Source organism: Ambystoma mexicanum, chromosome 9 (assembly GCF_040938575.1).
Source record: "Ambystoma mexicanum isolate Mex_15411 chromosome 9, UKY_AmexF1_1, whole genome shotgun sequence".
NCBI classification, from domain to species: Eukaryota; Metazoa; Chordata; class Amphibia; order Caudata; family Ambystomatidae; genus Ambystoma; species Ambystoma mexicanum.
The window spans coordinates 307,815,024-307,839,549 of NC_090931.1; the positions used below are offsets into that span (position 1 = coordinate 307,815,024).

Sequence of the window (24,526 nt, forward strand, 5' to 3'; positions counted from 1 at the left end):
TAACTGATGGGGCGGAGGAGTCCCAAGGGTAGGATGCATCTTAACCGTAAATCCCTTTAACAAAGTTTTTTCTGGCAATTTAATAGGTTTTTATAGTGAAAATGTTCATGATGTTACATCACTGTATATAAATTAATAATTCCTCTTTTATATGAAAGAACTATAACCCTCCTTTAACAAACTTATTTTTTGCAACTCATACTTATGTCAATCGTTATCAGCAGTGCATGCTGCAGATTCAAGTCATCATTGAGTTGCCTATGGCATGGGGCTCAATCTTGATCCCAGCTCCACCAAACCACCCCTATTATTCACTGCACCTACCCTGCATCCTAGCTCAGTGTCCACTATACCCTAATAATGTGACCAATGGCTAGTGCTCATGGCTTGCAGCCATGGCCAGTCTCCAAATCCATGGGGCATGGGCTTTGGCCATGCCGCATTCCTCATTAAGAAAATCAGAGTGCACATTTGCATTTGCCGAGGGCCAGGCCCACTATCCAGACACAACATTTATATCACTAGTTTTTCCACTTAAATTCTGACACTTTGGAAAAATAAAACATGAGACAGATTTCCAAAACCTTCTTTAGGTTCTTGCTGATACTCGTCACACAAGTTTGTTGTAATAACTGGCACATTTTTCTGTGGGTTTTCGGTTTCAAAACGGGAGTAGGTCAGCCCACTTCATTGCTCGTACTCCATACCATGACACTTCAAATTCATGGAATCCAAGATTTTCAGCCAATCCATAGTGCTCTGAATAGACCTTCAGCCAATGGATCGAAGAGTCCCCCAAAAGCCATATACTGTGCCTCCTCAAACACATGGCCATAGCCATATTCAGTGTTCTCACCAAACAAAACTACTGCTACCCTCTCTTCCTGTACACAACACCCAGGAAACCTGATTAGCTGATCCCCTGATATCTGCGGACACACAGGCAGGCATCCTTAAATGACCCAGATGGCATGTGCGGTGTCCGCAGACTACTGCAGTGTCTTTGGACGGAACATCAAATTGAAGGGGGTAGAGGGAATTTTACCTAAATGTTTGTTATTTATTCATTAGTGTTAACTCTGAAAATAACCTTTTTTTTAGGTTTGTTAACAAACACCTGTTTTTTCCTTTTCTTGCTTTTATGTAGTACTGTACCCTCTACATCTTCCCTTCCAATTTTCTTACAGGAACTGTTTCAATGCATTACTAACATTTTAAAGAAAAAATGCATTTCTGACATCTGTGAAATGAATTCCATTTTCATGAAAAGGATTCACACCATCAGACCTTATATTGTCATTCTCAAAAAATGATATTCCTGCAGCATATCAAAAAGCAGATAAAGCTTTATTGACAAGCTACCGTGATTCTTCCATTTGTGCACTGAAAATGTTTACACATCTTCATGTTTGCCTCTGATTTATTTGAGAAAAATAATCTTTGCAGCAGGAAACAGTTCGATTAGACTTTTGAAAAAATCCTTATGGGCAACCTGCAAATACATTGCACTCACATATCCCAAACTATTCCCTCCACAATGCACAACTATAATGTCTGGACATTTAAAGTGTGCCATACTCTGTTGGTTGAACTGGGCAAGCTTGCTGTCATTCTGTCAAACTTCATGCCACAAAACCTCCACTTCTTGCAATCCAATACTTTCACATATGCCCTGATTTCAGCATACACCTTAAATGACTGGACCAAACAATCTCCCAAAATCCATACACTCTGCCTCCTCAAAGACATAGCCATAACCATCTTCAGTGCTCTCACCAAACACAACTCCTGCCACCCTCTGTTCCTGTACACCACACCCACGAAACCTGATTGGCTGATCTCCCGATGTCCGTGGGCACCACAACTGTCTACAGTCTCTGCAGTCCCCTTTCCATGCCTGCATCCTTAAAAGACCTGGATGTGGCACATGTCATCCGCGGACAGACCATCCAATTGAAAGGGGGACGGGAGGTTGACATTCATTTAGCACAGGCCAACCCTTTTACCCTTTTTTACTTTTATGCTTGTAACACTCCCTCATTGCCTCATTTGAAACAGTCACACATCCATCCACTAATCACATCCAAAAACTCTGCATCTAAGCCTGTCATCTCAGTTCAACACTTCAGATGTACACTTGAACTCTGAGAGTACATATCTCCTGTAAAGCACAGCCATCTGCATCAAAAAAGTACTGTAAAACTCTCCAAAAGTTATATTTGCAGATTCAACGTCATTTTCATTTAACAAGACACAGTAGAGGTATGCTTATATTTCCTTCAACTCTTTTACAAAAATATATATACAGGGTTCCTTTTACTTACCCTGTAATAAGCTTCTCAATAAGCATATTTTATTTTTTAACCACTCTAGCTATTGCCATGCATTGCAGCATTTAGCACCTCCTCACATCAAGCAGCAAATACGTACAATGCTGTGAATTTAGAAATATTTCTTTTTAGTAGCACTTTCATGAAAGTTAAAAAATATATATGCACATTTATAGCAACTAAAAAAAAGCAGATGCAAGATAGTTTGAATACGCCAACCGGTACATAAGTACTTAAAACATAGCCTTCATTGCAATACAATTGAAATACACCATCACAATTCTTATTACTACAATACTTCTTCTAAAGTCTAATGTAGTTAGGATATGCCAACAGGTATCTAACTACGTTAAACATCCCCTTAACAACACAGTTCGAACAAAGATACGATCACACTTACACTGAAATAATTGTAGTTGTTTTTTATTTATCCTCTATGATTTTTTTCCCAATAATTATTTAAGTCAATACAACAACAGTGTAGCACACATTAATGTTGTACTAAACATAGTACATGGAATGTACTTTTTATGATGGTCAAAAAAAGTAAATGTATATGTAAATACTGCTTAACAAATTATATGTTTTTTTTACAGAAAAAATCCCAGAGATTCAAGCTTCACTACTGTATACCACTAAGTAACGCTACCAAGTATAAACAAATACATATTCCATAAGCACTATCCTCAATAGTACTAACATTATAAATACTACTAACATTATAAATACTACATACTTTCTACTCCCATACAGTACCATTACTATACACATATTACTGTAATGATTGTGGCAACTCGCCACAACCTCCACAATATAATTAAACCATATAACAAGTACATGACAAAACTCGCCCTTAACCCCATCATTGAAATTATGTCAGCGGACATCAGAATTGACCGCGGACAGCACAGCACCTGCACGCCCCTTTTTCACTTATAAAAACAACCTGATATCATCTTCATTCCACTCTGCGACCCTTCTTTCCAGGCCCATTTTGGCCAGCAAATAACCCAAAATGTGTTTTCCAGACTTTTTCCCCACCACGCTATCCACGGACAACATGGCAGCCGTTTCAAACGTTTTGACGCACCTCACGTTTTTCACATCCAATCATCAGGTGCGTCTGATACCTGCAGACACCACATCGCCCCCTGATTGGCCCAGGGGCTTGTCTGTGGAGTGAATAGGGAAGAGAGACCGCAGACCGAACCCAGATATCACACATTTTTGTATACCTACTTTTTGGCTGTTTTTTAAAAAACTACTGGACGGATTTACACCAAATTTATCAAAGCACGCTTTTGAGTCAAAATCACCACTCCTGCTGCATATTTTGTGAAAATTCATCCAGCGGTTGAGCTGTAGGCGTGGGCAAAACATTTTTCCATTGTGCCTATGAGGAAAACCACACATTTTGGGACCTCCGCTATAACTTTGCACGACCGGACGAAACCTTACCACAGATTCTCGCAGAATCAATCAGAGAGGGCCATACACTTTTTGTTGCACCGTTTGGGGAAGATTCGTCCCGGGGGGGCAAACTTAACAGTCAAAAAGTGCTCTTCCTATGGGTTGAGCAACTTAACCATAACTACACGGCTGCTACCTGAAGAAACTTTGTTAAAGGGACGTTATGGTTAAGTTGCACTAATAAACACCTAGGAAATTCACTGAAAAACGTTGTTTAAGGGATGTTATGGTTAAATTGCACTAATAAAAACCTATGAAATTAATTGAAAAAACTTTGTTAAAGAGACGTTATAGTTACAAGTAAAACCGAAAAACCTCAGAAACTCACCAGCTATGGTAAGCTAAGCAACCATAATTTGCGCCACCACCCTGCACTGCTAAGCCCAACACACATGCCTTCAAAAATGACATCACAAATGTCATTGATGTCCTGGGTGTCCTTTCAATGCCATTGATATCCTTTCTCTTTGTTTCTGCTTTTTCTCCTCCTCTCCCCTGCTGAATTCCTGGCTGAAACTGAAATTGCACTGGCTACCTGGCCACCCTCTGATTTCGGGCCCAGGTCACCCTCCCCCGCTAGTCACACTCCTGCACTGCATTACGGGCAACCCCTGCACTTGGGGACTGTCTCTGTATCCCTTCAGTCCCACTTCCAGCACTTGACACCTGATGTCTGCACTTACCCTTGCACTTGCCACCAGCTGGCCGTACCTTTTCCTATTGTTATTTATCTACTATCCCATGTACTGCACTGTCCCCCCTCCCCCCTGCACTTTCCCCTTCTCCCTTCCCATGAATTTGCGCAATCTGAATGACACCTGGCCTAGTAGGATCATTAGCTTTGTCTTCCCACTGTTCCCCCTCTCTTGCCTCGTCGCGTCTTGAAACACTTGTGTATAGGCGTGTTATAAATGCCATATCATATCATCACTGATGACATCACATATCTGGGCCACTTGTTTTTGTTCACTGACATATGTAGACACAGTGGTTTTGTTCACTGACAGTCAGAATATTAAAATTCAAAAGGTGCTATAGATCTGTATGTTAACCTTGTTATATGTTCATAAAGTACTTTGCTTAGGGTTTGATCTCAGCTCCTGCTGCACATACGTGGGGAAAATAAGCAGGCCTCAAGCACACACTTCATTTGTATACATGAAGATAAACTTTAATAATATTGACATTTTCTGATGATGCTGTTTCTTTCTTCCTTACTTTAGTTTCTCTGTATGTGTCTCTGATGTGTATGCATTGTGGGCCTTCATATGTATTGTTTGTACTAATTGTTAGCTAGTTATTACATGTTTAACATTACTCAAAACTCTGATAAGGTAGGATTCATTATTGTAATATCCAAAATGACATGATTATAAATATTGTACTTCTATGGTGCATGCTGCAGCCATTGCCTATGTTTATGTATGATTAGGTTCCTGTATTAACAACAATAAGATGAGTACATTCTTTAATAGATTAAGTAGTTCATGATAGGTCTCCCGATCACCCCTGACATCTTGTTACCAACATTATAAATGTTACCTGTTGTAGGTACTTTTCATCAAAATTAATTTCATATGTGATGTCATCAATGACATTTGTGATGTCATCTTTGATGTTCTGGGTGTTATTCTTAGCAGTTCACGGTGGGGGCACGAGTTATGGTTGCTTAGCTTACAATAACTGGTGAATTTCTGAGTTTTTTTGGTTTTACTTGTAACCATAACGTCCCTTTAACAAAGTTTTTCATTGAATTTCATAGGTTTTTATTAGTGCAACTTAACCACAGTGTCTTTTTAACAACGTTTTTTCAGTGAATTTCATGGGTTTTTACCAGTGCATGCTATTTTCCTACAACTTACTAATATCATACTTACCCCAATATAGCAACATTTTTTTCCAATTTAAAAAGTTTCACCTTAAAACGCTGCCATTTCCCACCATGTACCATAATTTTTAACACTTCTGTACAACTTTTGCAACCTTTTCCACTGTTTTTGCGTCCGTCGACTTCCGCGAACGTCTGACATCATTGCAAACCTTCTGGACAGTGTCACGTGACCATGCGCTCACGCGCAGCATGATGATGTGTCCGCAAATGCGTCTGCACTTCGCGATCGGGTTCGTGCTTCGAGGACAGTTCAGAGCTGCATTTTCTACTGATCTAGGAACTTTGAAGCTGAAAATGTACCCTTGCACAGCTCCTACACCTATTCTTACTCATTATCCATTAACAATCTAGTACAAAGCACATACTTGGAAGAATATTAGCAAAACTGCTATTTATCTTAAAAATGGCATCAGCTATTGCCATCCCTCCACCCCAAGAGCCACCAGCACCACCAGCTGGAGGACCTACACAACAAAAAAAGCACAGTACTTCAAAAGACAATGGGCCTCATTACAACCCAGGCGTTAAGGGTTTAACGGCGCCATCGGCGCCGTTAAACCCTTAACGCCTCATTACCATTTTAACGCCTGCTTTTAGCAGGCGTTAAAATGCAAGGCACTAACCCGCCTTGGTGCTAATTACGGCACCGTAATTTACGGTGCCGTAATTAGCGCCTTCCCCACTCCCATTATGCCCTATGGGGCAAAAATGGGAATGGGGAAGGGTAAATGGGGAATGGGGATTTACCGCCCCACTCACCTTGGAATGGGGCGGTAAATCCGCCATCCACCATGGTGTAAACAGAGTTTACACCATGGTGGTAAAGTAGGGAACTTACCGCCTGGGTTGTAATGAGGCCCATTGAAGAGGACCAAAAAGATGAGGTAGAGGAAGGGCCTACCTCTAGCACCCGGAGAGAATCATGGGTGGGGCAGTCCTTTACCACTGTTGGGAATGTACCAAAGGCTAAAGCTACCAAAGTGAAATGCACTGAGTGCAACTTTGTAATCAATCGCAGACTACCTGGACAGTACTCCTAAGGGACCACCTCCATGTGCCGCCACACCAAATCCAACCACCGCAATGCTCTCAGAAAGGTTGTTCCTTTCTTAGCAAGTAGTAGGCTGTCTTCCTTCATCTCATCTTCCTCAACCAATACTATAAGCAAACAGCCTACTTCTGTGAGACACAAAATCCCACCAGCTACCTTGCAAGAAATAAAAGAGGCTGTTGATCCATATCTTTCGAACACACCACTCTGCAGTGGGAAGCAATTTCGAAGTGCTTTTGAAGCTGTAATCAAGGAGCATGAGAAACACTGCCACCTACCTTAGAAGTAAAACACGCGCAACATCTTCCCCTGTCCACCTGCCCCTCCATATTAGTGCTTGGTGCCTCTTCCCTCATTTCCCTCCCCACCTTACATTCTAACGTCTCCTGCAACAAAGAAATACATTAAAAAACATAAAAAGAAAGGTTCCTTTAGGAATGAACTTTCACAGTTATAAAATAGAACTAAAAAACAAATCTTATAGACTCCATCCACTTTATATTTTTTTAACGTAAAGTACATAGACTCATTTTGTGTTATGCTAATGGGAATAATGCGGCGTTCGCCTCCCATTCCAGAGACTGGAACGGGGGATAACGGCCCGGCAGCCCAAGTTATCGGCCCAAGAGAAGTTAGGACGGATAACAAGGGCACCGGACCATTATCAGCCATTCCCGCCCCTGCAATGGGGTATTAAAGCCATTAGCACCCCGGGTTCCCAAGGCTGGAACCCAGGGTGCTAAAAAAAGAAAGGATTTTTCCTCCTACACCGGGATGCCTCTGGCGTCCCTCTATAGGAAGGTAAATCCTTTTCCAAGGTGGCCACCATGGAAAGGGAGGGCGGGGCTCCGTACAGAGCCCCTCTTCCCTTTCAATGGCAGCCTGCTTTTACGCTCACCTGGTTTCCACAGGGGTACCACACGATACTGGATGGAGGCCTAAGCGCTATCCCGGACCCCTCTCTGCTTGGTTATGTGCCAGATGTTGGGTAGCGCCTATAACAGGAGAATGGAGGGTTAAGATACTGGTTCTGTGATGGGTGGACTACCACCTCCCTCTGGTCCAAATCCCCTCCCTTGAGGTTATTGCTCACCTTAGGTTTTTGTGCATTGAACTCTCCGTCCTGCGTCTCTGTGCAGGTGTGCGTGGTTGGTGCGGGCGTTCCGTGGACCTAGTTGCTTCACTGGTCCGTGTGCCCGTATGTCGGGTCCAGACCGGCTGTGACTCCGACTGTCTTCCAGGTGAGTTATAATGTCTTTTCCGTCTTCATTCTGTCTCTTTCTTTCCCTCTGTTTTCTCTGTCTTCTTGGTATCTTGCTCCAATACGCTGTTCCCTAACAACGTCTCTTTTTGTTTTCACAGGGGTGGTTGCAATATCGGAGTTGCCGCGCCGATGGCGAAGACCACGGTGAGTTATTGATGCACGGAGCGCTGCGCTGTTTATTTGTGTTAATTGCTAACCTGTGTTCTCTTCTCTTCTATGTACAGGTTGTGTTGATGTTCCGGAGTGATGAGCGATCGAATCGCTGCTTGCCCAGGTAAATGCTTTGTTAATGCTGACCTTGTTCCTTCTCCCTTGCAGGTTGGTGTGAAACCCGGAGTTGGGCGAGGTAAGAGAAGCGCAGGGCGCTGCCAGGACTCGCTGCTTGCCCAGGTAAGAATTGTTATTAATGCTGTCCTTGTTTCTTTACCTTTGCAGGTGGCGGCGAAATCCGGAGATGGGCAAGGTAAGTGAAGCGCAGGATGGATTCAAGACTGGTTACTTCACAGGTAAGTGTTCTTGCTTGCTAATGCTGTTCTTGTTATTCCAGGTTATTAATAGAATCCGGAACTTGGGCTTCAGGATCGGGCCGCCGGAGAAGGATGAGCAGGAGCTGGACACGGTGAGCGTTACGCTGCAGGAGTGCAGAATATCACGAAGCGTGTTATGCTGTTTGGATGTGGTTTAAATAGTCTAGGTAAAGTAGTTTCAGGCCAAGTAGTTCCAGGCCCAGCCACACCCAAAACACTAGACCGCCTCACTTGGTTCTAAAGAACTGAGCTGTGTAATAGGCCTCCATGTTGGATTAAGGTCCAAAACTGGTATTGCTTTATTCCTGATAATGAGCCTGGCGCCAAAGGCACCAGGACTGACTCCATGTATGTTTCTGATGGAGTTTTAAGGCCCTTGGGGCCAGTGTGAAGGGCTTTAGCCCCACTGCTGCCAGGGGGCTGTTATACCTGGGGGGGTCAGGGGCATGGATCGTGACACCTGCTGAAGGCAAAGAGAGAACCCTATGACCATATTACCATGAGCACATTTATTTTCCCTTTCAAACCTATCCCACTTTCGAATAACTTTACGACATAGCTGGTCCCAGGTGGACATGGCCATTTTAACCCCATTTGTCGTCCCTCGTGGTCTTTGCCAGTAGCCAGATTGTCCGGGTCATGACCCTATGCTATGACCCAGATAATCTGGCCACTGCCCATGGCCGCAGGCTATACCTCAGTCACCAAAGGTATATCACTTTTTATTGTACCTACATTATGACACTTGTCAAAAAATAAAACACAGGCACATTTGCAAAACCATGCTTTAAGGTCCTTGTCAATGCTCCTTACACGAGTTTTCTGGAAATCCACATGTTTTATATTTTCAAAAGTGTCAACATGTATGTAAATACAATAGTCATATAACTTAGCCGCCACTTGACAAAATCCGTTCAGACTTTAAACAAACATTCAAGGTTGGGTTTATAATATTTCTGAAAACATTTGTCCACGTTTGTGAAACGGCAACAAAGTTTAAAGCCATCTAAAAATGTTGAGACCCTCCTCCTCTAATTTCGCCCCCTTTTGACAAAATCCCATCAAACTTTACAAATACATGTATATCTAGAGCTTAAATCTTTTTGCAAACTTTTGTGTTGATTCGTCAAACGGCACCCCATTTATAAGCCTTTACAATATTTTGGGACCCCCGTCTAATTTTGCCCCCTCTTGACAGAATCCCTAATTTTGTTAACTCTTAACAAAACAGCTCCACACTTTCCAAAACCATTTAGGATCAGGTCTAGAATAAAATTCCCAAATTTTATGCATTTTCATTGAGTGGTGCCAAAGTTATAAGTCATCCAAAAAAACTGCTTTTCGCCAACCCAGTAATGCAGAAATAGGCATAGATGTCCCCGAACATCTGAAGTGTTCGAACATCTGGACTGTTCACGGACTTCGGGAATGAAAAACACCAATTTTGTGGCTTCTTACGGCCATATCCCAACCCATCCTCATCACCCCCACCTTCCCAGAGATTGTTTGACAAGTGCAATGTTGTGTTTTCCAATAGGTTTTTACTGCAATGTTCGCGAATCCAACATGGCGGTCGTTTCCAAAAATGTGACGCATTTCACGGTTTTCACCATCCAATCAGTGGGTGTTCCTGATTTCTGCGGGCCTCACATTGCCCTCTGAACCATTCAGACGCCCGTCCGCACACCGAACAGGGAAGTGATCTGTGGACCGAACCCAGATATCACTCATTTTTGTTACCTACTTTTGGACCATTTTAAATAAGCGACTGGACGGATTTGCACCAAATTTACAAAAGCAAACTTTTGGGACCAAGCCGCCGCTCCTGTGCAAATTTGGTGAAAATCCATCCAGCGGTTTGGTCTGTAGACGTGAGCACAATTTGTATTCCATTGCATCTATGGAAAAAGAAACTTGGGTACACCCCCTACAACTTTGCCCTTCTTGATGAAACCTCACCAGACTTGTCAAAAGAATTCAGAGGGGGCCATATAGCTTTTTTTGCAAAGTTTGGCAAGGATGCGTGCAGGGGGAGCAAAGTTATAAGCTGGCCAAAAAGTGCTCTGCCTATGAGTTGAGCAACCTAACCATAACTATAGGGCCGCTACCACAGGCGCTGTAATATACAGCATATATATGTTCATCTATATGGCACCATGTAGAGGTATGCCTATCACCACAGTCTATTCATTCCTCCACACCCAACTCAAAATCACATAACAAAGTCCAGAGAAATGCATTGAAATATTACCTTCTTACACACAAGGAAGCTGGGAAATGCAGCCCAGGGACACCAAAGAGTGTCTGGCATTTAGAAAGGGGCCAAGGGGCTGGGCGCAAAACAGTGCAAGGATTGGGAGATGCTGGGGGTAGGGAACAAACTCAAATAATTTGAAAGAGAGATGGGAGCGACTGATACCGTTGTTAAACACTAGCTTTAGGACTGATGCTACAAAAGGCATTTCTATTGCATCAGAAGAGTGTGTGGGTGCAATGCACAGGTACCATTCCAGGCTGCTTCTGAAGGGCCAGTAAAGAGACCCTTGGGAGTCGCTGTTTCATCCACAGAAATATAAGAGAATGGCTCTTTTTTCTGTTGCAATCTCTTGCGCAGAGCATCGCTGACTGCCATTATGAACATAGGTGGCCGCTCAGCCCCTGGTCTTTCCCCAAACATCTGGCCCACACTTTCCATTCACATCGTAACAACATGCTAGGTTTCTGAAGTACACTGAAAACAAATTGCCCCATTCCCTGCAAGGTAAGAGGGCTGAATGCAAAGGCGCCACGTTCTCCCCCACCCGTTCAGCTGTCGCATCCCCCAGAATCCAAATCCCTGACTGACATGGAGGATTTGCAGGCAGAAGAATGGACTGTATCAAGGTGGATATCTGATACATAATAGAAAAGCTCAGGCCAAGCATGCAGCAAAGGGCCTGCGTAGACTCCTGCTAGGAGTGTGCTTCACCCTGGAGAGCAGGCACATGGGAAATATTAAAGTGCACCCACTTGTGAATCAGTGGCTTCCTTTGATGTGCAAATTAACAAGGACTAAAGTCTGGCCGAGGGACTCCCAGGACCCCCCTTGTTAATTTCCTTTGATGTGCTGCAGCTACCCCATGGGGCCTCATCTACATAAGAAAAACAATGTGCATGCCATTAATCTGACCATCCCAAGTGAAAAGATTGCTTATGCCAAGAGATAGGTGGCAAAACGTGCCCTTTTGCACAGAAGAGACACACGTCACAAGACATGCATTTCCAAAGAAATATTCAGCGCTTTGCTTCATTCGCAGTGGTGCTCCTGTGATCATTCTAACAGTGTTCTAGTATTGCCATGGCGCAGCAGTTCGCTGACCATCAGAGGTTGCCTCTACCGTTGTTCCATTGCAGATGAAAATTGGGCATCTGCACATCACCCCCTTCCTTTTTCAAGAACCTTCTAGTGGCCCGCTTGGTGATGTCAGTATGTTGCTGCCAGTGGTCGAGGTGTACGAAAAGAAGTAGTGGAACTATGTTCCCTGCTGGCCTGCCCCCACTCCCCACAAACCCCATCGCCACGCCCCCTCCCACACACAATACAAAGCCACAAACACTTGCACTTGCTGTTTAAGGGCACGTCCAGTTGATTGCACTGAAAGTGCACGTTTGAACTTCCTCCCTCACTTTCATTTTAAAACGAAACCATTCCGGAACGGTTTCTTTTTAAAATAAAAGTACAGGAGCTGTAAAACGTAATTTAAAAAATTACAGGAGCACCGCTCCCGACCGCTCCCGCTCACTCCGACCACTGGGTGCTGCTCGGTTCCATCCTCCTTAGAGTTAACCAGATGCCAAAGTCTACGATTGTCCTCGTATTTCTGTGACCCTCTGGCTCCCAGATCATGCGCTATTGGGGAGATATTGGATGTCATACTGAATAGAGGGATGTAGGAAACAAGAGGCAGTGACAGAGTTACTGTCACTTTCCCTGCGCTAACATACTTGAGTTTGGAGGTAGAGAAAATACTACCAGGACGTGGTTGGAGGTGTTTTCTCCACTTTTCCTTGGAGCTCCTGGCCTTCACCTATCTGGTAGAGGATTTTGGAGTAGGCTGACTCCCAATCAAGTTCCAGTGAATCCTTCTTCAAGCATTGTCCAATGATGACTCAACACGGGTGAGGATCCTCCCTCCCTTTTATAGAACAAACGCAACAGTGGATTGGTCCATAGCAAGCCTGTTGATAATGTTCCAATCCTGGCTTCTCTATCAAGTATCCGGTGCCTGCTGATCTTATACTCAGAGTACCTAATCTGCGTGATTTGTGGAGTGGAACAGGACTTTTGTGAGCACTAGCAAAATCGAAGATGGCGAGACACCTCTGTTGACTAAAGCTCTCTTCTAGGCAATTCTAACTCAGTCCCATTCCTCTGTTTGACTACATCAAACGGTCTCCATTAATCAGAGCCCTAGCGTGAGGTGGCTGTTGTAGTGTCAGGACTGTCCTTTGAAGCATAATTTCCATGTGCCATGCAGGGTGTGTTCCTGCTCTCTGCAGGAAGGTAACAACCCTTTTCAGGGGGATCAAAGAGAGCGCTTACTGGGATGGACCCTACATGGTTCTTGTGGGTACACCCAGGCCAGAGAGCTTAAAGCACAGATCCTGTCATGAATGAGTGACTGTTCACCAAGCTGAGAATAAATGACATCAAATGATTGTGGCTGTCTAATTGTGTAATCTTAGTGGCCACCGTGTCAAAACTCGACATGGCTTACGTTTAGATTTTTAAAACTGCTACCAGACTTCTGAGGTACACAATCATAAGGTTTTAAACCAGAGGTGAATACAGTAAAAGGCCACATCTATCTGTTGGAACTTTGGGTCCCAGAAGGTGTGTTTAGGAATGCACATGTGACATTTGAACCCGTCCTGTTGCCACTGCAGGGCAGCTGTTGGGAATGTCAGAAATAGAACTAACTGTCGGATTTTATTATTAAAAATCAAACATTCTCAGGTTCCTCACCATCACAGATGGCATTCGGTCACACCTGTTTTAAATATATTAGTTGTATTTGATGAGCTCAGGCCAACTTAATAATTGAGGGTAGCAAAAAAATCTGTGGAATTAGAAGGTAAAGGTTGATATTACTGAAAGTGTGCTGGGGAGGGTCAAGAATTGTGCATTCAATGATATCAATCCTCATGTGCACATATATACATAAAATACACTACTTTTATATGCACATTTTATATTTTAGCCCTGCAACACTATATCAAATTAACATGGCAGTGAGTGAAACATGCATAAGATGCTATTTCGCAGTAAGGAGTTGAGAAGTTGTTTTTTGAACTTCCTACAGATTGATGCATCTAGAATGCGAGATATTCCTGTGGTCCATAGGTCACTGCTAAAACTACATGGCTAGGTTTGCACAACCCGATGATGCATTCAGTCCTCTCCCTGGCATCCTATGGCAAGGGGTGTTCTCCGCCCAGCAGAAAATCAGAGACTGCTTCTGGTGAGAGTCTGGCCTGCTCTTCCTCAATTCAAAAGGGATATGAGGACTTAGTGGGCCATTCAGAGTTGGGCAATTATGGTAAAATAGTCAATACTTGGCAAATACCACCAATTATACTGTCTGCCCAATACATGGTTTGGTCAAGTACCATTGTCAATATTCTATGCACCTCTTTTAGCCTTGAGACCCACGCTACACCTCATTCATGATGCTCAATGAGTCCTAAACATGTCTGGGGGTGCTTGTGGTCTCGTGCAGAAGAGCTGGCCCCTTTTGGGATGGGACCAAGCCTGATTTGCATATGGTTTTCACTTTTCTATAAGGGCTTGGCAGGTGAAGAACGATGGTCTGGAGGGTTGCAGAGAACGATGCCAGAGGTTAGGATTTACTCTAAGCCTTCCACCCATCACCTCTTTTGTTGTGCCATCGTCTTTTGGAGCCTAGTTGGATTGAATTTGTTTGATCTTCGAAAATCCAACCACCTGGGATAGATCCTGAGATTGACAAGGCACATACTGTCGATGCCTCTAAGCCCATAGTGACTGTGTAAGCAAGTGGAATGTGGGGGGCATGGTTAGGGAAAGAGGGAGAGTGACTGGGCCAACCGGAATACTACCCTGTATGACCACAGACCCATGATGGTGGATTATTGTGCATTTGTAAGCCTAAAGTGATAGTGGAATTCGAGTTGGAAGATCCCTGATTTGTAAGTTCCCAGTTGAGTCCCCTGCCATGTCTCCCTCTCTGTGCCAGAGGACTGAAGCAGCACCGTTCTTGTTAGCCATCCCAACAAAGCTTTCTCCAAACCTGGGCCCTGCATATGCATATGTCTATATGGGGCAGCACAGTTTCTGCCTCACCCCAACAAAGCAGTTTTCCCCACCCGGTTGAGCGATATAAATGTACAAATCAAACCAGAATCAAATCAAAGTTTTCTCCAAACTTGGGCACCGTATATATCTCCATCTGGAACAAGTTCCCGATCACGCCAACAGAGGTTTTCCCAACTGGGGCACCATAGGCTAAATGTTATGCCATGTTATGTTATGTTAGATGGCATATGCACTGAGCCATATGAGCCACAAGTTCCCGCTCACCCAGATAGATCTGTTTCCCAACCTACATGGCATACGGGGAGGCACGAACTTCCTGTGAAAAGGACCAACTTGCCGAAAATTGATCTGGCCTGTCCTGGTGAATCCAGAAATGTGTCAATCCCAAAAACACCACATTGAAATTTTTCCTCCCACTCATACTGTAAACAAGCACCAGGTTCTACTCTGCCAGGGCGACAACTAAACATATTGAAAAGCGAGGCTTCGGCTATTAAGGAGAATCTCTGCAACTTGGATTCATAAATTTAAAGCATGAGCCAGTCTGATTATGTGCTCTGTCGCATTGGAAAAAGCCTAGGAGTAAACCCCGTACTCCTGATAATGGAAAAAGAGAGTCAATTGATATGATATGATATTTTATTTGTATCGCGCTCGTACACAAGTGTTTCAGAGCGCGACAAGGCAAGGGATGGGAACAGGGGAGAACAAAACAACGATCTTACTAGGCCCAGTGACATTGACAATTTCCACTTTGCATATTGCGCCAGGTGTATTTAATACAATTATGCCCTACGTTTTACACGTGTTTCGGCCCTGGGCCTTTCTGGAAACCGGGCATGAGCCCAGTGGCTTATAAACTTGTTTCTTGCAATTTTTTGAAGTGATTCTCAAAACGGACTTTAGTTCCGGGTTAATCCCTTTTTGTTCTACAATAACGCAGCTAAGTTCTCCTTGCGGATCGCGGCCGAATGAACCTGACATCTAAACATAGTCAGGCGCAATTACCAGGCTTGGGAACTTGGGATATTTGTAGATTTGCTGAACATATGCAAACCTCAACCTATGAACACGAGTCATTATAAAAGTATAAATTATATTGAAATGTTCACTGATTGCGCAATGATACCTGGATCCAGCAGGTCGGATCGGATGGTAACTGCTGGGGGCACAAGTTACAGGCCTAAATGCAGCGACGGCCTTAACGACGGGCCAGGGTGCCATGATAGTATCATCGCTATTAGCACCGCGGGTTTGCAATCTGCAAACCCAGGGCACTGAGAGCAATATATTTTATATGAATGAAAGTGACATACAAAATACTTTAACTAAGATTGCCGCCATGGAGCTGCAATACAGGGCTCCAAGCAGAGCCCTTTTTTCATGTCCATGGCAGCCTAGGAGGCTGGAACAACGGTGACTGTGGTCCGAGTAACCTAATTGGCTGTCTACCCCGGCCCCGGTGCTAGTAAACATTTGATTAAAACATGTATAGCAAGAGTTCTATGTGTTTAAACAAGTGACCCAATCACTTAGAACAAAGGGTTATTTTCTCTTGACCTACAAATAATGCAACTCTGCACGTATAGAATTTGATATTTGCCATAGAGTTACATGTTGCTCTCTTGGGGGTTGTTGGCCACTTTGTTTTCCTATTGGCCTGGTGGTTTTTCGTCTGTGCATTAGCTACATGTTATCAGTGGATTCTTGAGGCAGGTTTAGTGTTGACATATAGGCCGCTGTGTATGGCCACTTTCCATTATATGAGGTAACCCACTCAAACAAGGGATACAATTGGCGGTTGGATCTGGATAGACAATGATATATGTAACAACCTTGATTAAAGGACCAACAATTAGCTTAGGTGAATACCAGTTGCATAATATGATGTATGCAAATCTACAGGAGAAACAGTGAGAAAAGTCCATGCCACTACGTACATCACAGAATCTACAGGATAATCAGAGCCACAAGTCCATGCCACTACGTACATCACAGAATCTACAGGAGCAAAAGTGTAACAAGTTCATGCCACTAGACTCATCACAGAATCTACAGGACAAACAGTGCCACAAGTCCATGCCACCAGGTACATCACAGAATCTACAGGAGAAGCAGTGGCACAAGTCCATGCCACCAGGCACATCACAGAATCTACAGGAGAAGCAGTGGCATAAGTCCATGCCACTAGGCACATCACAGAATCTACAGGAGAAGCAGTGGCATAAGTCCATGCCACTAGACACATCACAGAAGCTACAGGAGAAACAGTGGCACAAGTCCATGCCACCAGGCACATCACAGAATGTACACCAATTGCAATCACATAAGGATTTATTTCTGTGGGCGAATCCTAACAGTAAATGTTAATGTTGTTTATGGAGTTTTTTTGGTTGTCTGCTGAGGGTTCATACTTTATCTTGATTGCTGGAGACAGACAACATATGATCCAAAAAGTGTATACCCCCAATAACGCCAAACCAATAAGATCGTGAATGATGGTTAGTGAGAGCCAAATTAAATGGTCTTAATGCAAGTCTAGTAGTTTACAAGTAGAGAGTACATTATTTAGGTCCAAGGTGTTTCACAACTCTCATTTGAGTTTCAGAACTCTCAACACGTGTTTCAACCTTTTGTTATTAAAGGGATCCTCAGGAAAGTATCTAAAATTTCAAACACAGAAACAAATATCATCCTATTTTAGCTCCAATGCTTTAGGAACATAGTAAGATCATTATTCAAAATAACAAAAATAAATAAAAGGGCAGGAAATTAATGGGAAAAGATCTCACTTTTTGTTTGAGAAACAAAATTAGTCTACAGATTTCTTCCTAGTTATAGGCAAATTGGTGCCACATTTTAATAATTATCCTGTTGGCTACTCACCTATTTCACCACACTAATCAATCTTAGTGTGTGTTTATAATTCTTACTTTTTAAAGATTTGCAGAATATGTTCCAAGGTCCAGATATTGTCAGTCACTGGCCTGAACAAAATGACAAAATAATATAGCATCCACTCAGTTACTTGTATGGGTGGAAGATAGAGCTAAAAGAGCCACTATTCAAACTCTCAAACTAATGGGACGCAGAGCGCTTACCTTGTGCTTTAGAATAACAGCCAGAAAAGGGATGTATCCAATTGTCCAGTGTCTGATGCAGCCGACAGGGGGGACATGTATGATATTGTTTATGGATTTTTGGTAAAAAATATATTGCTGCCATGATTGAAAATTGTCTGTTCATATAATCAAACCCATCCTTTGTCAAGCCATTTCTTACTCATGACTACGTGGAAGAGGCCCTTAAACAGCTTAATGACCCAAGCTGTTATGAAAAATTAAAACATAATCCTTTACCAGAACTAGTCACAACATGGAACATTTTCTACAAATCTTTAAAAAGTAAGAATTATTAACGCACACTAAGATTGATTAGTGGGGTGAAATTGGTGAGTAGCCAACAGGATAATTTTTTAATTGTGGAACCAATTTGCCTATAACTAGGAAGAAATCAGTAGACTACTTTGTTTCTCAAACAAAAAGTGAGATCTTGTCCCGTTAATTTCCTGCCCCTCACTGTGGATTTAACAATGATGTACTTTGTGTTATGTCACCAAAACTTAACAAGTATGTTTCTTTATTTTTGCTATTATTTTGAATCATTACCTTACTATGTTCCTAAAGCATTGGAGTTAAAATATGGTGATATTTGTTTCTGTATTTTCAATTTTAGATACTCTCCTGAGGATCCCTTTGTTAACCAAAGGGTGAAATACGTGTTGAGAGTTCTGAACACCTTTGATTTAAATGAGAGTTCTGAAACACCTTGGACCTAAATAAATTACTCTCTACTTGTAAACTACAAGACTTGCATTAAGACCATTTATTTTTGGCTCTCACTAACCCTCATTCACTATCTTATTGGTTTGGTGCTATTGGGACTGTACACTTTTTGGAGCACATCACAGAATGTACATGAGAAACATTGCCACAAGTCCATGCCGCCAGACACATCACAGAACCTATAAGAGAAACAGTGGCACAAGTCCATGCCACCAGGCACATCACAGAATGTACATGATAAACAGTGGCACAAGTCCAGGCCACCAGGCACATCACAGAAGACCTGAAACAAACACATCTAGTGGTAAACCCTTACTCAGCACTCCAATAATCCATAATCTTCTCCAGACCATCAGGAGCATGAAGGTGCTCCAAAATAGGAAACAATCACAAACCACATCAATGGCAGCATGACACCATTTGCAACAAGTAATTAATTTCAAATAAAATGTGCAATCATGCAGAATAAATGAACTTCGGGAAAAACTCAGTCAAATATTTCGAAGAAAAGGAATCTCAGCCGGAGTTACCAGCCCTCCGAATGAATTTACACCTTTCCAAGATGGCTGTCTGGACCAGACGTATATGTCTTTTCCAAAGAAAAACGCGGACCAGACATGCACAAGTATAGTGACGTGACACGCAAACACGGAAGAGAACAACAATCCTCCCACGGCACTGCGAAAGACGAATTGGCTTCCGCGCGCAGACCAAGAGGAGCTGTTGCAAACCGAGAGACTTCTGAACCCACCGGTATCACTTATAAGGTAAACCATCCCCGTTTTTTCCAACATCCGAGATGTGAAAAACGGGATGAACTAAGGCACAGAAACATCTGGATGTCTTTTCTTTTAAATTATGGAAAGCCTATGGGTAACTAAAGAAGAGCCCTCCTAACATCCTCCCCACCTTTTGTCCTCACAGGCCGGTGGGCGAGACAGAAATAAAACGGCATTAAACTGAAAGACCGTGTCCGAATCAAGTCTGAAGGCTTCTGGGACCTAGCGTCAATGCTAACAATAAATCACCAAAGAAACACAAGGTTAGTACATACGCTAGATAACATGTGCTATCCTGCACATTAAGAAACAATTAGCAAATCAAAAATATGATTGTTTTTCATAACTAGGTCCGGAGAAGAAATCTTGGCTTGAAAGAAAATATTTTCACAAGTGCCTCCTGGCTGACAAAACCGCGCATTGACCGCAAACGCAGAACAGAAATAATTTTGCTGCAGAACGGAATTCATGAAAAAGAAGTGATCTTCCACTTCCCCCGCTATAGAAACCAACCTTTAGTCCAACCACAAGAGCATATAAAGGTCAGTGAAAAGTTGAGAAATGGGAAATAAAAAAGCCCAACTCACACAAACTTTTACCAAAAGAGTTTTTATCGTGTTCTTTCGTTGTAGACCAAGCATTAACACAAATTCCGCTTCTCCATTTTTTACAGCACGAAAAAAAGTGTGAAACACCTGGGGATTTGTTTTTTGAACTTTTTGTCAACTGAAAAACAATATACCGTCCTGAAGAGGGCCACAACTAAAACAGCAGAACACCAAGGATGGTGTTGATGTAATCTGTGTGCCGAAACATATGTAGACATCCCACAGACACTACAACTAATGTGTCTTTTCTCTGCAGCATTAGAATTTTATGCTGTATACGTAGAGTATTCTCCCCCCGAAAAAATTGTAAAAGAACCAACATTTTTTGAAATAGTTTGCCAAGGTGATCTGTTACAAATGTCACTATACTAACTCTAGACACCACTAGTAGAAAATGTGTTTTTGCTGGACTTTTTAACTTTTGAGTTTTTCAATTTGCTTTACGTTTATGAGGTGTCTTGCGGAAAGCACCCATCACATATATTTCTTTGCGTTATCAATATTTCTTTGATTAAAAAATGTGTTTTTACTCTGGCTACTCTTTGGAAAATAATGTTTGTTCTATGTGATTCCTAGATAGATGAAACAGATAATCTATCACGATATTCTCTGCTTTTGTCCCTGACCCAAGTGTAAGGTGGACAAAAAGTGGGGTAATTGAGCTCTTTTGCGTGTTTTCAGACACCTTACTCAGAACATCCATCCAGCGCACAGCACCACAAATTCACTATTTTGTTGCGCTTAACAAGCGTTATATTCTTTTTAAACGTTTATTGTTGTTTTGCATTCAAAGCTCACAATCCTAAACAGTAAAAATTACTTCACAATTTCTGAATCCAGCTCACATTAATTTTCGCAGTAAAAGTGTAAACATGTTAAAAACCTAAATAGTCTAAAGCAGTCTAATTGTCTGTGGATTGGACGGCTGGATGGTTCACGCCCCACATTCGAACAGTAAGGTTTCAGACAGTGTGCCATTTGACCCAATAGTAGGAGACACACACATATCACACCGGGATGATCCAGGAAACCACAAACACATAGGCTCTCTCTACATATGGAATGCGGCTTCAACCGCCCAGCTCCAATGGACCCATTTTTATCACCCTTGGATGAAATGCTGAGTCTGTTGCACCACGATTCGAATATGTGCCTGTGGGTTACACACAGATCCCTGGTATGGGCGATCAACCCACTGAGGTACCTTTCAGACTATCATGGCTCATACTCCCATATAGTTGAACACGTTACGTTATACTACATACCCTGTAGCATACTTGTTCTTAATCAAGCACAAAATGAACCTGACACGTGCACGCTACACAGCGGATCTTACCACAGTATATACCCGTGCAAGCATGTATTATGGTGGCCTGAAGCACCACGTTCACGGCAAGGGAAATCATTCAGGCCGCTGTCAAAATCTGCCCCCAACAACTGCATAGTGTGTTTATTTCTTGCACTTCCTTCTGCACAAACTTTCCTTGCTCCAGCCTATTCCTCTACAGCGCCCTCCAAGCAACCGAGCCTGTATATCAGATGGCGCTGCCACCTTTTAATGTTCTCCCAACCCCTTCTTCTTTTTCTATAGCGCTCCGAAGAAGTCTCTGGTGCTATGTGCAATATAAACACCCACACATGCAAGCCTTCATTCACACAGAAATATCACGCCCTTACCCCAGAATGTACACCAACACTCCAAGTTGGATCAGTCGGAAAGTGATTCCAACTTTTTTGTCCCGGACCAACACCATCCGGGGGGTGTCATACTCGTAGAAGAAATCCGCGAGCTCTGCCCGGATCCGGTGCTTCATGGCGGGAGCGCTCAGGGCGGCTGCAGAGTGGCCCTGAAGAGAACCCGCAGGGATCTCGGGGCTGTCCCGGGAGGGGGTGGGTGCTGAGTGGGTGGAGTCCTAGATAAGGTGCTGCATTCCTCTGTTTGCAGAAGCGCTCCCCGGGACTCAGCTGCACATCTGGAGAGCTTGAGCCAGAAGCCACAGCAGCGCCGCGCGTTCTGCTGGCGGATAACGTGCACAAGTGCTGTCCCGTGGACACGCTTTCTGCCCTTACATAGCCTGGTGGGTGTCTCCGGGGTGTGCGCTGGAGGGGCGGGGCCCCCTAGCACCAGATCTCAGTCCACATCAGAGAGAGCGAAATTTACAGGAAATTAGGCCAGCCTGGTGAGAAAGAAAGACACATTTTTTACATTTCTGTACAGCGAGCCTTTGCATTTTGTTCCCGAAATGATTAAAGCTCCTAATTACTCTTGGCAAGCGGTCCCAGTAGCCAACATATGCTTTCACTTGTGAGATCCGCTTCTGAAATGCCCACAAAGGGCACTCTGGTCCTCCCAGTCTGCAGTCTTTCACTTTCCAGATATTTTGGACTACAGCTCCCATCAGACCTAGGCAGCACAGACAATGGGGGCAATCAGGAGAGGAATAACCAGTGGTTTTAATTGAAAGTAGGAAGTGCAGGTACTCACCAAGCTGGTTTTGACACCAGCCGTTGCAGCGCGGCACTTGGGCACATGTCCCTTTTAGGCACATCCTGTTGTTCGCAGGTAATGCCGAGTGAGATTAAATTATGTGCCAATGAGCACACCAGGGGTGTTGCTAGGTCTGGAAAAGATCCGGGGCTACATTAATGTCGGCATTGTAGGGACTCGGGGTTAGCTAGCCTTTCGGTTGTAGCCCCTGAGCTTCTATCGGGGGCTAAAACCAAAAGACCCGGAGCTATAGCCCCCATGCTCCCCCTAGCAACGCCTTACTCCAAACTTCCTGTTTGTTGTTATGCCTTGGGTTACGAAAGTTTGAATATCTATATTGTATGAGATTTTCTGTTTTGCGCATCAAACTAGCAGATATCATAGCTGTAAACTAAGCTTTAGAAGGGGAGTTGTATTATTGCTCACTTTCATTGCATAATAAGAAATATGGTAGGTAACTGGATGTTCCATCACAACTCCAATTACTTAAACATTTACATATTAGGAGAGGCACTGCTAATAACATCTTTAAAAAAAAAAAAGTAATTTCTGAGGCTTTCCAAATCAATCCCTGCTCCATCAAAGGACACCACCAATGGTAACAGGTGAAGGCCACTTAGGGAAACAGTGTTCCAGGCCTGGTGTGCTGAGTGCACAGTAGGTGCATGTTTGTCTCTCCTTTTGCTCTGCAGGGTGAGCCCTGAAGGAGACATTATGGGACGGTGGGTGGTGGAGAGAAGAGGAGGGAGAGGGCTTTGCTTTCCCCAGCAAAGGCTGTGTGAGGAACCCAAGGGCATCCTCACTTCTTTTTTCACTGCACCCTCTGCTCAGGTGGCCAGGGAAAGGCTATCTCTCTTGGATCCCAACCCTGGGCGTGGATATGAGACGGAGGATCACCTGGGTGGATGGAACCGGAGGATCGAGGAGAAGACGTCCATGGGTGAGACATGGTACCCCCCATTCCCTTTTCATTATGGACCTTCTATCCAAACTGCCTTTATAGGTTAGAGTCAACCGTTTCCCTTTTCTTCCTTTCCAAATGGCTCTGCGGAATGTCATTATTATACTGGGACGAGGAAGAAACCATCTAGGAGGACATACCATAATTTGGGCGGGATCTACACATATTAACCTCCTCTTATTAATGCAGACAAATATCAGCTTAATACCAAAAGGAGAAATAAACAACCGTCAGCCATGAACAATTGCATTCATTCAAACTCCCCTAAAGTCCACTTTGGTATTGAGACGAGGAAGAGGGCCTTGGAGGAGTTCACTTGTAGCCAGGCATGTCCAGCTAATAGGCTTCATCGTGGTCAGGAAATGACATTGCACTCTTCGGTAATGAAATTATATTAAATCACCAATGTCCGTCCACACACATTAGAAATTATGCTGTTCCTTCGAGGATTTCCAAGTTACTCAGTGAAATAAGTCCTCATCACCTCCAACCCTGCAACCAAGATCAGCACAACTTGCACTCACTGAACCACGCACCAAGCTCGAACATCAACAACACTTTTGCACTGGTTTTTTTTTTTTTTTTTTTCACATTGTGCTTTTTTTTTTTATTATTAAGTTTATTGAAATTTATAGAAAACATACAAGCAACAAACTTATCAGCATTGTAATCGTAGAACTCATTGCATAGAATCCACACCCCATATCCATCCCCAACCTTCACAGAATCTAAAAAGCAAAACAGGCCAACTTATTATATCACATGTCATCCAAAAACCCACCCCACATATCATCAAACAATTTCAACTTTTTGTTCCTGCGAAGGATAACCTTCTCAATTCTGGCCACTTGCCTCAAGTCCTCCACCCATTCTGAACAGGTCGGTCTCTCATCACATTTCCATTTTCTCAAAACAATTTTTTTCGCAGAATTTGTAGCCCTAAAAAACCAGCATTTCTGTGGATAAGTGAGATCTTCC

At 43.2% G+C, this 24,526-nt stretch overlaps 1 protein-coding gene across 2 annotated transcripts in view; it reads right to left on the reverse strand.

The window, feature by feature from the left end:
* P2RX1 (purinergic receptor P2X 1) overlaps positions 1-22,143 on the reverse strand; it is a 443,061-nt gene extending 420,918 nt beyond the window's left edge. Inside the window, exon 1 of one of the 2 annotated variants that reach the window (XM_069614712.1) lies at positions 21,777-22,143. In XM_069614712.1, the coding sequence (XP_069470813.1) occupies positions 21,777-21,913 (137 nt within the window). In that variant the 5' untranslated portion in view covers positions 21,914-22,143. The remainder of the gene's footprint in view (positions 1-21,776) is intronic. The other variant, XM_069614713.1, reaches the window with a different exon arrangement.
* Between the last annotated feature and the right edge of the window lie 2,383 nt (positions 22,144-24,526).